At 47.9% G+C, this 17639-nt stretch overlaps 1 protein-coding gene across 1 annotated transcript in view; it reads right to left on the bottom strand.

Moving 5' to 3' along the window:
- Nucleotides 1-17639, bottom strand: part of Stk32b (serine/threonine kinase 32B) — a 231787-nt gene that overhangs the window by 14889 nt on the left and 199259 nt on the right. The window contains exons 7-8 of the mRNA XM_075943713.1: nt 6843-6946; nt 776-892 (exon numbers count right to left, since the gene is read on the bottom strand). Coding sequence (XP_075799828.1) covers nt 776-892; nt 6843-6946 — 221 coding nt within the window. The remainder of the gene's footprint in view (nt 1-775; nt 893-6842; nt 6947-17639) is intronic.

The raw sequence follows: 17639 nt of genomic DNA, 5'->3' as shown, positions 1-17639 counted from the left end.
CTGACTGTGGATACAGTGTGACCAGCTAGCCCACACCACTGCTGCCATGATTTCCCCACCATGATGGGCTGTGCCCATGAACTGTGAGCCAAAATAAGCCTTCCTTCCTTAAGTGGCTCTTGCCAGGCATTTGTCACAGCAATGACAAAAATGACTAACACGGATGTCTTTGGTACTAACCCCTTCTCTGCCTTGTGATGTCTCTGTGGTGTAGAGTAAATCAGTTTGTTTTATCAAATGGCTTTCTTGTCTCTGGTCCACTGTCACTATCATTCTAGTGAGGATTGCTGTGCCTATCATATGCAATACTTCTTTCTTTGCACCTGGGGACTGGAGGGGAACCTCAGAAGGGGACACCTGGATCTCCTGACTGCTGAACTGAAGAGGCCTTGGAGTCACCAGAAGCAAACCAAGATTGATAGCTGCCCACGCCTCCCTGTCTCACTCAGAAGGCCTGGGCTGTGCCTTTCTGGCAGGTGGCAGGTGGCAAGAGAAGCAGATGCTTTGGGAGCACAGACTGCACTTGGGGAACTCACATTCATTCTCCTAGCAACAGTTCCCACCACAGGAGCTCCTAAGGCCCAACAGGCCAGCAGCCATGTGCAGTGGATATTTCTGTTTATGAGGACCTTGCAATGAACTGGAAAGAGTCTGGGTCACACTGTGATTCTCTGCACTGTTCCGGGCTTTATGATCTGTGTATGACACCATGGTAACCTTTATTACTGGGTGTTAGTGTACTAGCTGCCCCCTCTATAGCTCCCCGACCTCTTACCTTCTTCAGCAGGGCCACCATCCCCTCGCACCACATGGAGGAGTAGTGGACACGCTCCACCTTGAACATGTTGAGGATCTCATCAATGGGTGTGGCCGAGTGGATTTCATATGGTCTCTGCAACAAAGGGCAGTCCCAGAATCAAAGAGTGTCTTAGAGAAGGCAGCACCCTCTTGTTTGAAGACTGGGTGGGGATGGGAAATGACTCCTATTCCCTTCAAGATGCCGTGGGCTGTTCCCTCTTACAGCATGGCAGTTCAAAAAGAGGGCATCGAGGTGCTGTCTTGGCCATAGGAGGCTGGGGCATCTTGTCTGTGCATAGAAGAGGCAGGACTCACTCTGTTGCTATGGTCACAGGCTGGGGTCTTGGTGCCTGCTATTGAGCACCCTCAGGGACACCTCTCGTCACAGCCTCCATCTTCTGGAAGGTCAGCCATCACCTCTCCCTGTCTTAACTGAGCAGGTCTGTGAGTGGGCAGACATGATCACTAGTCCACTGGATATGTGGTGGGTGGGTAGGAATGCTGGGAGTGTAAGCTTGTGAGATCGGGGTGCTGTTGTCCCTATAGGAGATGGGACAACCAGAACACGAAGCTACCAGCTGGACATGGACTGGGGACTGGAAACTGGGTGTGTGGATTATTCAGGATCCTTCCTCCATTTCTATCCTTTCATTGGGCTATTCCACCACCGCTGATTCCCCCCCTCCACTGACAGAGAATGCCAGGGGAAAAGACACCCAAGACACCCCCATTTCCATCTTCACTTTAAAAGCCAGGAAACTAAGGCTCAGAGGTGGGGCTTTCCCAGAGACTCTGCTTTCTCTAGAAACCCAGGTGAGGAATTAGCCAGAGGTCAACGGGCAAGGCTTCTTATGTCCTAACATTTGGGGTTCTACTGTCTTGGCCACTCACCAGCTCCCCCAAGTTATGCATTTCTATCAGACATCCAGGAAACTTCTCTCTGCTATCCGAAATCCTTACCATACCTGGGAGGAACAGACCGGCTCCGCCAACTCCAGGGCTCAACATGGGAACTCTGTATGCACGTTTATACGCATGCATGTATATATGCATATATGTGTGTGTGCCTGTGTGTAAGCCAGACATGGAGACAAGTGTCTTCTTCCGTCTCCCTCCACCTGGTTTTTGAGACCAATTCCCTTACTCAACCTAGAGCTCCCCAGATGGGTTAGGCTAGCTGGCCAGAGAGTTCCCATGAGCCTCTAGTTTCTGCGTCCCCAGCTGTGGCATTATAGGTGCTTGCCACTGCACCTGAGTTTCTTTTCCAGAGATTCTCGGGGCTCAAACTCAGGTTCTCACGCTTGGGTAGTGCTTTCCTGACTGCGCTGTGACCCGTCACTGGTCCTGAGAACTTTAACTCTCAGGCGTAGGCAGCACGTACATTTCAAGTCAGCCTGAGGCGCTGTGGCTATGGTATTCCTAACACGCAGGCTCCAGGTTCAGCCCTCCTCAGTTTGGGCAGGCATGGAGACACAGTCCTTCCTCTGAGTTAAACAGGAAAGGTTGCATCTTCCACTACAGCTTTTTTCTCATTGTTCTTCGGATGCCCTGACTCGGAGGCAGCTGTCTTGGAGGGTACGGTGATTTGCGAGGCCTGCTGGCAAAAGTGGTTTCCAGCAGCAGGAGACTGGGCTGCTTATGCCGGAGTGCCGGAGTATCTTTATTCTAGGAAACTCATTTTTTTTAAAAAAAGGCAATTTGCCATGAAATAGAAGACATAAAGAGGGAGAGAATTGGTGTAGCCTGTTGTTTCATCTGCTGGAGTGGGGCTGGTTGACCATCGGATCCCAAGCATGCCCTCTAATCCCTTCACCTGGAATAACTGTCCTGTAGGTAACCTGAAACTCTGAAGCCTGAGAGTGTTCCCCCTCTGGAACTGGCAGATGACTTCCAGCGAGTGTCCATCTGGGAAATGATGAGCAAGGCAGAACCAGCCCAGGACGTGCCCTCCTGGGTTCCCAACTGCAGGCACTGTGATCTGTCTGCTTTGCTGAGACAAGTCAGCAGCTGCACCCCACTTTAGGTGGAGCCCTGCACTAGGGCACACGCAGCAGTTCTTGGTTTTGCACTTGAGTGCCTCTCTACCGGGTGCTCCAGAAGTTCTTCCTCTATTGACTTGACCTCTCTGTACCCCAATATTGTTACTTACACGGTCCTGACTGAGTCTCCAGGTCTCACCCTCTACCAATAGAAAGCTCCTTTGCATTGTGGTCTCCTGAGCAGGTGTCGCTCAGTCCTCTTGATCACTGTGGCAAAGGTTCCCAGTCTAGTGCAGTTTGACCCTAGGAACTATTGGGGTGTCATAACTGGATGGTGGGGGTTTCTGCTGGCTGCCAGTGTGTAGAACCACATTGCAGGTCACCTCATAACCATTCTCTGCCCCAGAGCACTGGGTTTGAGTCTCTTATACTAGGCTCTCCCTTGTAGCAGAACCCGGAAGCACATGATGCCTGAGCTCATGTCCACTTTGTCACTTCCCTGCCTAAATCAGGGATGGCCCTTGATGGAAGTCCTCTGCCCACGCTGTGACAGGTGGCAGGGTTCAGCCACAGCTGAGTCTGCCTCAGCCTCCCTTCTCTGTCCTGCTCAAGCTATTGCCGGCACTTCACAGGGGAACCAGCTTAGATGTCACTTGGGGTTTCCCCACTGCTCTTCCCAACTTGATCCTCAATGCTCAAGCTGCATCCAAGGCTCCTGAGTCTCCATCCTGCTATCTTCTGGCATTAGCGTCTGTACTCTGTCCCTCAGCCCCCCTTCCACCAGGGCTCTGGTCACGTTTTCCCCCTATGCCACCAGTGACTGCATTCATTATCTTCCTTTTACAAATGAGGAAGCCGGGGCTCAGACAAGTTAAGCATGAATTACAGTGTGGAGAAGCATTTACGCTCCCGCACCTACAGCCTTATCATCGATCTGATAGATGGCAGCCAGGCTGGGCCCCGCCTCAGCCCTCAGAGCTTGTGAGAAGGGTGCTAAGCTGGGAAGGTCCCAGCAGGCCACTCTGGGTGGGAGCCTTGTGGAAGTTAGGAAGCTGGGGCTTGGGCAGTGCTGACCTCCAGGTACCATGCTGTGCTGGATAGTTTACATCCCTAGGTTGTTAAGTCTCCCCACATCCCTGCTGGGAAGTTACGACTGTTATTGTATGATTGATGGGGGTTGACAGAGGATCTGAGTACTCTGCCTGCTCAGAAGCCCTGCTTAAGGTCACCAGTGGGATCCCCCATGAGCCAGTGAGGTTCCTCTCAGAGTCTCTTCTTGTTGCAAGGAAGCAGCTCTCCAGCGAATGAGAAGAAAAACACCCTGTTAGTTCCAGCTGTGTGAAGTGGCTTCTTTCTGCAGGTAAGGAGCCCCCTGGATCCCAAAGGAGCATCTTTCAGGGTGTCATCCAGATAGGAGGGATAGCATCTGCAGTGCAGGTCACTAAGTCTCTTCTGTGGGGATGGGGTCAGGGGGCAGAGTCTCCTTATGCCCCCCCTTCCCTCACACTCCACTCTGCCTGGCCCATCAATAAAGCTCCAGGCTGACAGAGCCTTGCTCTATGGGAAGAGCAACCAGAATGGGGCTGGCCTTGGTGGTTTTTTTTTTTCCAAGGCAGGTTTGCAGGGATAAGAGCTGAGATTCTGCTCTGGGCTCCAAGAGAAGCAATGTCCCCTGCATCTTTTTCCCAGACTATAATTAAAGTTCTCCATGCCTGCACGGGTGACCAGTTCCCTCTGTTCGTCTTACGTGGTGCTCTTCATGAGAGAGAAGGCTGTTTTTGTCAGAACTAGAGCATTTCTGAGACATTGACCAATAAACCACGCTAGTGGCATCCTCCCTCCCCACCTGTCTTTCCTGGTGACTGTAAGATTCTCGAGCTCATGGGAAAACCCACTGCAGCTTTCTTTTGTCTTTGGGAAGCAACGAGCCTCAGTTCTGTTAGAACTCTGTCACCGCTGGGGAGCAAATGGCCAGGAGGAAGGATGACTTCTGAGTCCACTGTCTATAAGTAAGGTGAGGAAGGTGAGGGGCCGTTGGGACATCCATTTAACTAAGTTAGTGCTCTCTAGTATAAAAACGAGAAAGCAAGCCACATCATAGCTCACTGGCCCTTGGGTGGACAATTCTGCCGTGCAAAGACAGTTGGGAGAAAGGTCACCCAGCTCCTAACAGGTCCACTTTCTGGTTGTTACATTGTCCCATCGTCCCTGTACCAAAGGCCTGGACTAGCCCTGTGACTCTCTGACTCTCTCTCTCTCTTCCTCTGAAAGTGGTCTCTGAGTAGAAAACTCACAAGAATGAGAAATGAGGAACTTAATTTCGAAGGAGCAGGCTTTCTTTTATCCTTGCTTTTTTCTTTCCTACTGGCAACTGTTCTGGCCCTTTGAGGAATAATAGCCGGCATCGTTTCTGCTGGCAGGCTTCCTCCTGCAGAGGGCCACTGGGCGCCAAGGTCACCTGCATGATGGATTGCATAAAATGGCAGCACCCTGGTTCAGCCGGGGTTTGGAACGCTCATGTCCCCTGATGGCTGCAGAACTGAAAAGCACCTGCCAGAAGTAAGTGAACCTGTGTCACGCCGAGTCTTTCATTTGGTGCCCAAGGAAGCAAACGCATTCTCATTTTCCCTGCATTCTGAAAATGCCGTGCACTGTAATTAAGTTTCTGAGGAATTCATGGGAAGTAACTGAGTTCAAGAGTAGAAAAAAAAAAGTTGGCTAAATTAGAGTCAGTTCCAGGCAGCTCTCATCACTCATTCATTCAAGAAGCATTCATTCATTCCCTATTCATTCATTTCCTACAGAAAGGATTCTCCCACAAGGAAGTAAGATCTTGCCTTTAAGTCATCATAAGGGAATCTATAGAAACAACTAACCTGGGCTCACAGACTCTACACGGACAGCTAGGGAGCCTCCCTAGGACTGACCTAGGTCCTCTATTTCTGTGTGACAACTGTGCAGCTTGGTCTACTTGTGGAACTCCTAGCAGTGGGAGCAGGGACTGTCCCTCATGCTTGGGCTGGCTTTTGGGAACCTATTTTCCATAGTGGGTTGCCTTGCCCAGCCTTGATACAAGAGGAGGAGCTTAGCCCTACAGCAACTTGATGTGTCATGCTTTGTTGCTATCTATGGGAGGCCTGCCCCTTTCTGAACAGAAACAGAAGAGGAGTGGATTGCTGGGGTGGGAGAGGGGAGCAAAGGAAGTGTGGGGGGGGGATAGGAGGAGAGGAGGAAGGGGAAATTTCAGTCACAATGTAAAATAAATGAAAACAATTCCTTAATAAATAAAAGATCCTGCCTTCCTGGAGGCTGCCCTCTTGGCATGCACATATGTAAACGGATGCAAACCCTGTGAGACTTGCAGACAGTGGGATTAATGAGTTTCCTTCTGGTCACTGGAGCCCCAGAGACGGTTAAGCAGGGAGAGTGCCACAGTCCAGGGGCAAATGTCCGCTAACACCAGCTCCACAGAACGTTATCTCTGTTCCCTGGCTAAGGAGACTGCGGGCCCAGGAGTTGAGATGATGCAATTTCCCAGTGATGCTTGTGCAAAGAAAACACACTCCAAAATCAGTTTAGTCACAAGAGTTTCAGCTTAAATAAAAGTATGAGCTTTTGGTTATTCAACGGCGTCATCATTTTCAGCAATTCAGTGCAAACGAGTCAAAAGTAAAAACACGCACCAATAGTCCCAGATTGTCCTTAGAGATTCCTGAGTTACGTATTTGGAAAAGGTATGGGGGAGGGGCGATAAAAGAGAAACAACAGAGAAAACACCCAGTCAAGTGTGGAAATCGGGCTCCGATGCAACTGTGAGCTCTGAAGAGGAAGTTTGAAAGTAGGAGGGGGACAAGGTGCTTCATCCTGGTCTGTTCCTCCTCAGATGTCCTGTGAGTTCCTTTTCTGGGAGAGTGGGAGCAGAAGGATCTCTTTCCCTATCAGAAGAATGAGGGGCTGGGCAAGAGCTCCCTCAGGGGTGGCTAGGCTCCTGGTCCAGCACCTCTTCCTGGCTTCTCACCTTGCAGATTAATGCCTCCTCCCCACCTCCTATTCCACAAGACTTACCCAGCCTCGTAGCAGCTCATAGGCCGTGACACCCAGGGACCACCAATCCACCGGATATGAGTACCCGGGCCCTCCATCCACATACACCTGGAAGACTTCTGGGGCTGCAATGACAAGACAGAGAGAATATCAGTCATACAACTCCTTAGTTGTATGGCTGGTACTTCCTCCACTGTTACCAGCAGCTGGGGAGTCACAGCAGGCTTGGGAGCAGAGCAGAAAAGGGCTGAGTGTGTGTCCCCATGGTAAGGGCCAGGGATGTGTATGGGCATAAGTCATGTTGGGAGATGGTAGCATAGCTCACACCTACAGTGGAAAGTAAGGCCTAAACACACGGGTTGAGAAGATTGCCGTTCTGCCTCTGTATTAATATGGACCAGGTAGCCAGGTAGGAGAATGCTGAGCCTGCAATCAAACTCAGGAACGGTCTAGGCAGGGAGTCAGAAAGAGAGCAGACAGAGTGGACTTCTGGTGGCAAAGATGGGAGGTGGCAGCTGAAGGCGTATGGGTTTATGTTCCTGGCAAAGGAAATATTTTTGAAGTGGGATAGAAGAGAAAGTTGCAGAGAGGTGTGGAGATGCTACCCACTCCAGGATGTCACGGTCAGCATGGCTAATTTGATGGTGTGTGAATTTGAGTTCCCCATCTGTTCTGGGGAGCAACACATATGACTGCAGCTGTCAGGACCTCGTGTAGCACTCGGGACAGTGAGGAGAGACTGGATCAGGGCAGGGTAGCTGGATGCTCCCTACGATAGGACCACTATGAATCTGGATCTTAAATCTGACAAGCCATCAGATCCCAGCTGGCTTCTGTCTGTTTACCATCCACTTATCCACTTTCTTTTTTTATGGAGTGTTCTCAGCCATAAGCTTCCCGTTCCTTGATACCACAGTCCCTGGGGACAGGCTACCATTTGACACCTTTAAGATGAAGCAGATGAGGTTCAGAGAGAGCTATGGCTGTAAGGGAGGTCACACAGGTGAGACACAGAAAGCTGAGTAGTGCTTCCTCCTTTGACCAAATCCCTGTTTGACCAATGTTCTTTTTTTTTTATTTTTCGAGACAGGGTTTCTCCATAGCTTTTGGTTCCTGTCCTGGAACTAGCTCTTGTAGACCAGGCTGGCCTCGAACTCACAGAGATCCGCCTGCCTCTGCCTCCCGAGTGCTGGGATTAAAGGCGTGCGCCACCACCGCCCGGCTTGACCAATGTTCTTTCAGTATAGGAATATGCTCTACCACACTGGAGAATGATAGAATTAAGTGTTTGAGTAAACGGTGCCTTGTTCTTTTTTTCTTTTTTCCTTTCTTTTCTTTCTTTTCTTCCCTCTTTCCCTCCCTTCCTACCTTTCTTCTTTTTTCTTCACTGAAGACCCAACTGGCTGTGTTGGAGCAGAGTTTAACATATCACTTAGCATCCTTGCCTGTTTCGTCAAATGTGGATAGTGATTATGGTTTATGGATTAGCTCTGTGAACTGGACACGACCTAGCTAGATTCATCTGGGAAGAGAGTCTCAGGGAGGGATCATTCATATTGGGATGGCCCGTGGGTATTATTCTGACTAATTGATGTGGGAAGATCCTGCCAACTGTGATGGCACTGTTCCCTAGGCAAAGTCCTGCACGGTATGAGTGAAGGAACTATTCTAAGCACAAGCAAGTGAGCATTCCAACATTCGCTTCTCTCTGCTCTTGCCTGTGGGTGTGAGGTGGTCAACTGTCTCAAGCTCCTGCCATTGTGAGACTGTAACCCAGAATTACAAGTTCAAATAAGCCCTTTCTCCCCAAAGTTGCTTTCGGTCAGGGTGTTTTATCACAGTAGCACAAATGAAGCTGGAATAACTAGATGGCAGGAGACCTGGCTCACACTGCGCACTCTCTAAACCTAAAGCCTTATGAATGGCAGTCTGCTACCCAAACCTCCCTTTTATCTGTCGTGATCAGCCCCACTACCAATCCAGTCACAACAGAGCTATAGAGACCACCCTAAATCCCACCCTCCCCAGTCCTATGGGTTAGCTTTCTTCAAATACTTAAGGCTTCAAATTTTCAGTCTTATTTTTGTATGTCCTTTCCTACCCATCCCTAGATCAGCCAGATTCCAAAGTCAGTGACTCACTTTTTACTTCTCAATCCCATCATCAAGGCAGCCATTGAGCTAGATAGAATCCATGAGAATTTACTTTCCTATACTACAATCTATCTACTTGTCTGTCTTCTTCCTGTCCTGGAGGATCTGGGAGAGAAAGCGTCCATGCTGTTTGTCTATGCAGCTGGGGAGCTAGACACTATAGACACTATGGTCTGGTGGCAGCTTCGTGGATGTGCCCTGGATACAGGAGGCACCAAGTGGTCCTCGGTGCTTCTCACTAGTCCCTGTCATACCCCTACTCCTTCAGTGCACCGGGTACTCAGTGGAGAAGCTGCAGGCCATGGATGCTCCCAGACTGCTGTGACTGGTATGGGACAGATGTTTGCAGGTACAAGGAGGCAGAGTCCCCATTTCTGCCCTCTGTGGCTGATGACAGAACAGAAACATTGATGTCATCATCCCTGCACAGCTGCCTCAGGGGTTCAGAATCACAGTGCTTGGATTCAGGGGCCAGGTGGGAGTTGCTCGAAGAATAACAGCGCTGTGACTGCCCGGTGCTCTGAAGGCTTCTGTGTAAATTGAATCCTTTCAATGCTCAGCGAGACAGGTGCAGAAGGCCCTCTGTGACGAGGAAGCTGAGGCAAGAGGGGTGCAGTGGGCTGAAGGGCAGGCCCCCAGGCCCCACCCACAGTGCTTGTGAAGGCCATCACATTATGATGCAGTCTTTGCAGATATAATGAGGAGTCTTATGATAAAATCATCGTAAGTTTAGATTTGATTCTAAATTCAATGGCTAATGTCTTTTTTAAGAGAGATGAGGGGTGATTGAAGACACAGGATGATCCTGTGAAGATGGAGCTAGAGCAGCGAGCAAGGCATCGCAAGCCCAAGGACACCTGGAGCTACCTGGGTCTGCGGAAGATCCTCTCCAGAGCCTTCCAAACAAGCATGGCTCTGCCACACCTTGTTATCTCAATTCCAGATCTGGAACATCAAGGCACAGCTTCTCTGTACCTTTAACTCAGGCTCATGAAAATTTGTTCTACAGTCACAAGAAACCACAACATGGTGAGGGACTTGCCAGGATAGCTCGTTTAGCTTGTCAGAGCTGGGACCAAATGGGTTTCAGGTTCTTGAAACCAATCCCCCGCTCCCCACATAGACACTCCATACTGGAGACTGACTGCCAGGAGGGACTGAGTTGCCTGGGGATCAGGGCTCTGGCTCTCCCCGCATCTTTCTCTCTATGACGGGTACTTTACACACTATGTAAAGTACATAAACTACACAGCTAGGTCTCACTTGTCTCTATAGCTCTGGTCCAGCTTAAAGACAGCTCCTGGGAGGAAGAGGCAGCTCAGTGGTTGGCTCATTCCTCATCTTTGCTCATGCATTGCCTCCTGCCTCCTGCACCAAGCTCCATCCCCAGAGCCTCCTGCTTCTATCTGTCCTTAAAGCCGAGTGCTTCCCACTTTCTGCCCTATGATACAGACAGACCACAGCAATGTGCTGGTACCAAACATCTTACTGCCATGCCAACTGCTGCATACATGGTCCCCTATGGTGCTGCCAACTCCAAGAAGGCTAGCCAATGCCCAGGGAGAAAAGACCTGTCTTGGAATCATGAGGTCCAGCTGCATTCATTCCTGCTTGGCTTCCCAGAGCCTTTTGAATGCCAGTGTGCTACAGCAATTTCAAAGGAACCCAGTTCAATTGCATGAATTGGCAGTATCTCCACAGGATCCTGGTACTATTTTGTTTTTATTTCTTAGGGCGCTACAGGGTACTGGTGCAGGGAGCCATACTAGACGCGGCTCCAATTCCGCAATCTGCTGGTGCAGATTCCAGGCTGTGCAGAAGTCAGTGGAGGCCTTAATACTACCAATACATGCTATTTGTCCCCCACTTCCATAGCTACCGATGAGGATAAGGTCTCATTGATAAATCAGGTCCAGTAAGAGACTAACAGCGGTAGCTCGTGATAAAATAGACCACAATGATACATTGTTCTGAAAATTATGTGAATGTGTCTCTCTCTCTGAACGTATCTTACTGCACCTCCTCTATTCCTTTCGATGGAGTGAGACACACAATGACGTAATGGGAGATGGAGGAAGAAGAGGGTCACATATCAGGGCTGCCTCAACACAAGCACTGCCATGTGGTGGTAGTCTACCAGTAACTTAGATGTCTAAGCAACTGGTGGGAAGATAGTTTATATAGCATGAATACATTGCACAAAGTTGATTCACCTGTGCTGGGCTGAAGCATGTGAGCAAGATTTCCCCTTACTAATAAAAACACGTAATGTAAAACTCAAGCTTGCATACCCATGCATCATCTTACTGTGTATATTTTTATATTCCTAAGTATCTCCAAATCACTATATTAAATCTGCTAAGTGAATTTGAACCCCAAAGCAAGAATTGGTTTTGAAATTTTAAAAAATTACATCTATTTATTTATTTACTTAGTATATGTGTGCATCACGGTGCCAGAGTAAATATGTGGAGATAAGAGAGCAGCTTGCGGGAGTCAGTTTTCTCCTCCTACCTTGTGCTTAGCCCCTAAATCAAGATTTTCTAGATCCATTAATGTTACATTTGAGTAAATGAGGGCTTCTGTATAACCTAAAACAAAAACATGTGGCCCCACCACTAGCATTCACATTAATAAACACTTGTCAGTGTACCCACGCTGTATAGGCTGCTATTGCAATATGGCAGCTTGTGTGTTTAAGGAATACACAAGAAACTTCGGGCTTTGATCTCACTATCAGAAGTGCTGTTTGCTTTTCCTTGACCCCCGTGGACTCATCACGATGCTGGGTGCCTACTGCCCACTCTGCGGACTCCTGCAAGTCCACTATGAATACATGGAAGAGACTTGGACACCGTGGAACCTTCGGCTGCCCTCACCTCCAGCATGTTCCAGTTACATAGCAAGATCAGCCTCACCATCCACTAACCGCCTCGACTGGCAGCCAAACATTCCTTCCAAGGCAGGTTTTTTAAATGAAATGAGTTTCCGTGCCAAAGGGCATCAGGCCTTCACACAATTGGGCTTCCAGAAAAACAAGGACACATGGAGTCTGGCGAAAGAAGTTGTCTTTTTTCCCCCCAGAAATGCAAATATACACCTGGTAGGATGTGCCACCCAGGCTGACCACCCAGAGTTCACTTCCTCATTTCACTAAAAATATGGACACTACAGTCACCTCCCACATTCCCCTCCCTCTCTTGCTGTTCAGCGCCATGGATGCTGCTGAAGGTTTTGGTGTGCACTGGAGTGTGAAAAGCTATTTAGCATGTAGCCTGCCAGCTGACAGTGCCCGGGTCTGTCGCTTCAGGTAATTATGCCCTTTCGGACTGTGAACACAGAGTCACTGCCTTTCAGCCAGGAGGGAACATTCGAGATTGTTTCTATTCTCTCCTAAATGTTCCACGGAGAAGCCAAGGTCTGGGAGTTCAGTGTCATCTGGTCCACTTAGGACCAGAAAAGGCCTCCTCCTCACGGCTTGCCGTGGAAGTGTCTCCAGCTTGGCATCTCAGACTCTGGAAGCCCCACCCCTACACACCTCCACCATGGGTCTCCCAGTCCTTCACATCAGCCTGCCCAGCCAGACTCTTCCCTTCCACACTGGCCCTTCTCTTGGATTGCAGCTGAGGCCAAGGGTTTGCTCCCCTGCACAGTCAGGAACCTGGGGCCACAGTAGACTTGACCCCTTCTTTCAGCCCCAAGTCTCTTCACTTTTCCCTCCTAGAACTTTCTTCTTTGGCCTCTCTAATTTCTGTGTTTTATATTTTATCATCTCTGTCCCCTTAGCTTTACCTTCATGTGCCCAGAGAAATCTTTCTAGGTACATAAGTGAACAGAGAGCTCATACAAACAAAGTAGTCACTCAGCTCGCTTCCCACACTTCCAGACACAATGGCCGTGAGTGAGTTACTAAATCTCACCTTTGTGATTTCACTTCCTCGCCTGTCAAAAGGGATAACAGTGTCTTCTAGGTAACATTACTGAGAAAGAGTGGATTTATGATGGTCACCGAGTATACAGTAAGTGCTCAATAAACGTTCTCCGGTATTGTCCTTGTGCTGGCACTCATGTTCAAATCACCTGCTTTAAATTGCTACAAAATTGTCTACTTACTGTGCAATACATTTTAGAATCCTTAGCACAAAACACCCTGAAAACAGGCCCCAGTCACCCTCAGCTCCCTTTCTAGCCACGGTCCACATTGGAGCCGTTGCATCAGAGGATACACTGGGGCCTGCTTTGAGACATCTGTCTACCTATTGGTTGCTTTATATTCTTTGCAGTTTTATCTTGCTGGAGATTGCTCCCAGGGCCTTGCACCTGCCAGACACACAACCCTGAATTCCTGTCTGCTAATCTTTACCCCATGTGTCATCCTTACTAGTTTTCATTCATACTTAAAGACCCGGGCTAACTTTTTCTTCCCCCGAAGAATAATAATCAAGTCCTTTGTACTCTGCAGTCCCCTTCTTCCTGTGTTTAAAAGCCCAGTAAGTCAATCCGTGCTCTGAATTCTTTCCTGAGCCTCACCCAGTTCCCACAGTGATCCCGGCAAACGGACACACAGAATCTGTGTCCACCTTCCTCACTGTCCCTGAACTAGCTAATGTAGGAGGATGACTAAATCCGTCTCAGGTCCCCCAAGCACCATGAAGATGAGTGCTCGGGTCTCACAGCGGCAAAGGAGCCAAGTCATGAAACCCGGCTTTGGACCTCAGTGTCTTCTTTCACTGTCTGGTGGTCATCAGTCAAACATGTAGCCTCTGAGTAAGTCTCAGGCTCCATGGATTAATGACGGTCCCCACACCACAATGAAACAACATGGGACACGCTTCCTTTCAGGGCTGGCGCAAAAGCAGATTCCCAATAAACGTGAGCTGTCTTTCAAGACTGCAGACTGTCTTTGCGTGAGCAATGAATGGGAACCCAGCTCAGCCAGGCAACATACTACAGATGGTCTCAAGACAATTCAAGTACTTGGTCATAGTTCTTTGCATTAAAGTCAGCCAATACCTGTGGAAAGCAGAGAAAAGCAGTGGGCCTGGGCACTCCCCAGACTCCTCAAGGGTCATTTAATTTTGTTTGGCTCCTAGCTGGCCAATGAACCCAGGTGTCGCTCACTTATGTATTAATTTGCAATGAAATGGAGCTACCGCCACAGGTTATTGGTTTTTTTTATGGAGTTGTGGGTAGCATTCATAGCTATAGGAAACTGCTTTTGTTAAAGTGTAACACATTTCTCAGCTGTAGACCATTAGGATTTCACAGGCTGTGTGGGAGGAGGAAGGGGAGGGAAAGGCTAATTCGCTAAGGAAGAAATAGAGAAGCTCGGATCAGAGGCAGAAATGAATCATGAACGGTGCCGGAAAAGCACTTCGTGTTTAATGGGTCAGATTCTTCCAGCAGAGTGGATAAAAGGTAAACGTGGATCCGCTGGACGAGCAGGATGTGCTCTTGCCGAGCCAGCTCTCCAGCCGCCTGGCTTGCAGTAGTTCAAATGGGAAGAGCAGAGACATATCAACACATTTAACAGTTAATGCGTGAAGCAGGGCACAGACTTCTAAACAGCATCTCCTACAGAGACATTCATTTACATATGGATCAAATATCCTGCATTCAAATGTCCGGGATTAGATGTGCTTTGGCTTCAGACTTCAGGATGTTTGCACATCTGTAGTGAGGCACCTCCAGGGTAGGTGCATGTCTCAAAATGAAATTAATTCATATTTCCCATAGCCTGATGTACATAGCATGGAAATAATTTTACAAAGTTCTATGGCACTGGCCTTTTCACTGTGGCCTGTCACATGGGGTCAGACATAGAAGTTTTTGTTCATAGTGTCATGTCATCACTTAAACCATTTTGAATTTGGGTTTTAGCTTTCTAGATTAGAGATGCTCATCCTGCAGACTGCTACTTAAATGTTTCTGGGATCTCTGTTTGTCTGACACAAATGACGCTGTCTGGCATCTTCTGGTGAACTTGCTACAGAGCCCTAAATTGTACCATGGGACGCAGACACTGTGTGATCTCTTCTTGCCTCACTAAGTTTTTCCTTGCTTATTCTGTTCTATTAGATGCTTTCTGTCAATCAACTTCCTGCCTAAGGATCCTGGCCTGGTGAGTATAGCTCCATCCCCTTGCAGTGCTCTGTGTGCCTCCTGCTGAACAATGCTGACACATCTTTCAGGATCACGTTGAAGGACAACTTCTCAGTGAAGTTACTTAGGGCTCCTCCATTCCATTCCTCCACCCCACCAATACCTCTCTTTTCCATGAGAGTTTTCACAAATACCTTAAATAGTTCTGCACTGTTGTAGCACCAAAACTGGCATGTCACATCTCACCCATGATGATAAATTTTAATAGCTTGACAGAATCTAAAATTCACCTGGGAAGAGGGTCTCTGTGAAATGTTTTCTAGAGTAGGGAGACTATGGGGATCTGATAGTCTTGACATCATGAATAGAGGTAGAAGGCCTGCCCACTGTGGGTGGCACCATTCCCTAGATATGGGATCCTGGATTGCATAAAGTAGAGAGGTGAGGCACACTGACAAGCATGCGCATGCTCATTCTCTCTGCTCTTGAGTGTGGGTGTGACGAGCCGCTTCAAGTTTCCGTCTTGGCTTGCTTGTAATGATGTACTATAATTTGGAATTGTGAGACAATTCCTTTTTCCTTAAAGTTGCTTTTGCCTGGGTATTTAACACAACAAACAAAACTAGGAAAGAGGCTAACTGGGAAAAGCTGGACACCTTTTTTTTTGTATTAGTTACCCTTCTAGTTGCTTTGACAAAAAGCCTAACAAAAGCCGCTTAAGAAGGAAGGGTTTGTTCTGGCTCACAGTTTGAGGGCACAGTCCATCGCTGCAGGGAAGGCTGGTGGCAGGCCTGTGCAATAGCTATCACATTGCATCCACAGTCAGGAAGAAGAGATGAATGCTAGTATTCAACTTCCCTATTTCTTTGGAATGAGGTCACCATCATTTACAGTGGTCTTACCTCCTCAGCTAAACCTTTCTGGAAACACCCCCAAAGACACCAAGAGGTATATTTCCACAGTGATTCTGAACTCAGTTAGCTTAACAATGAAGATTAATGATTAAGTTACCCAAGCCCAAGTTTCCTTGAACCCCACTAACTCATGGTCAGAAGGAAGGTACATTGTGGCAGACAAAGAGATTTGACTACTACTGACCCTAAGTGTGCCCCTGGAGGAAGACAGGGCTGAAGGAAGAGGGTGAGATAGCCTCAGCCAAGGTCATGAGTGGATACCAGGGAGAGGCCTGTGGTTTGTCCAGATAAAAGTGGAGTCACATTCACTTACTAGCTCTTCTCTATAGACTTCATGTCTCTCAAGAAGAGGACCAGGGAGCCGGGTGGTGGTGGCGCACACCTTTAATCCCAGCACTCGGGAAGCAGAGGCAGGTGGATCTCTGTGAGTTCGAGATCAGCCTGGTCTACAAGAGCTAGATCCAGGACAGGAACCAAAAGCTATGGAGAAACCCTGTCTCGAAAAAAAAAAAAAAAGAAGAGCACCAGGACAGAGAAGGGACCATGGGGTCATATGGAGGTTAGGAGAGGAACCATTGCTTCATATGACACACACATGCATAGATAAAATAAATGGATAAAAAAAGAGTTTTCCCAAAATGATAAGTCATCAAATCAGGTATTCAAGAAACCCAGAGAACATCGGAATAAAAGACACAATGTAAACAAAACTCACACTTCCAGTATATTACAGGGATGACCAATGGCCAATGATTGGAGCAAAGTCTCAGATGCAGCTCAAGAAAGACAGACATAATACTTTCATAGCAAGGAAGATAGGAGGCAAATTATGGCTGTCAGCAGAGATGGGGTACTACAGTTAATTCTTCAAGAGAAGAAAAGCTGTTAATCTGGCACTGGGTACTCGGGATATCCTTTTAAGCTATCTCTTCAAAGTATAATAATTTTGCAATAAATACTTCTTGAAGGAAGAATTTATTGCCTGTAGATTTTCATTAAGATTGATCATAAGAATTTCTTCAAAGTACATGATATCAGATAGAAAACTACACAAAGAAATAATAAATACTGGCAACAGAGAACACGGAAGGCAGATAAAAAATTTACTCTTCATTTTGATGACTGTACAATGCCATTGACAATCAGAAGCAAAGACAATACCGACGAATGGCAATGTTTAGAGCAAGTGAAACAGGATGGGTGGGAGGATTTGCTAATATGTTCTTGTGAGATTTCTTTAAAGGGGTTTATTTTTATTTATGAATTATGTATGTGTGTCTCTGTGTGGGTATGTGCACCCGAGGGCAGTGCCTCCAAAGGCCAGAAGAGGGCATCAGATTCCTTGGAATTGGAGTTACAGGTGGTTGTGGTTTGTCTACTGTGGGTGCTGGGACTGACTCAGCTCTTCAGGAAGGGCAGTATGCAATCCTAACCACTGAGCCGTCTCTCCAGTCCCCTTTTATGAGATTCATATGCCAAATTTCAAAACAATCTCTATTTAGTGTTGTAAAGGTACTCTCTACACTTGCTATTTAAAGTGTAAACACCAAGGTAAGAGTGAGGCTACAAAGGGATAGAAATCAAAAGGGATGAGAGAAGAAAAGGGTAGACAATGGCCTTCAATTGAGTCATACCCCTGGTCATGCTAT

The sequence above is a fragment of the Microtus pennsylvanicus genome, chromosome 12 (assembly GCF_037038515.1).
Source record: "Microtus pennsylvanicus isolate mMicPen1 chromosome 12, mMicPen1.hap1, whole genome shotgun sequence".
Lineage (NCBI taxonomy): Eukaryota > Metazoa > Chordata > Mammalia > Rodentia > Cricetidae > Microtus > Microtus pennsylvanicus.
The sequence above is the reverse complement of the archived record's forward strand: the minus strand, read 5'-3'. Positions and strand labels throughout refer to the sequence as shown.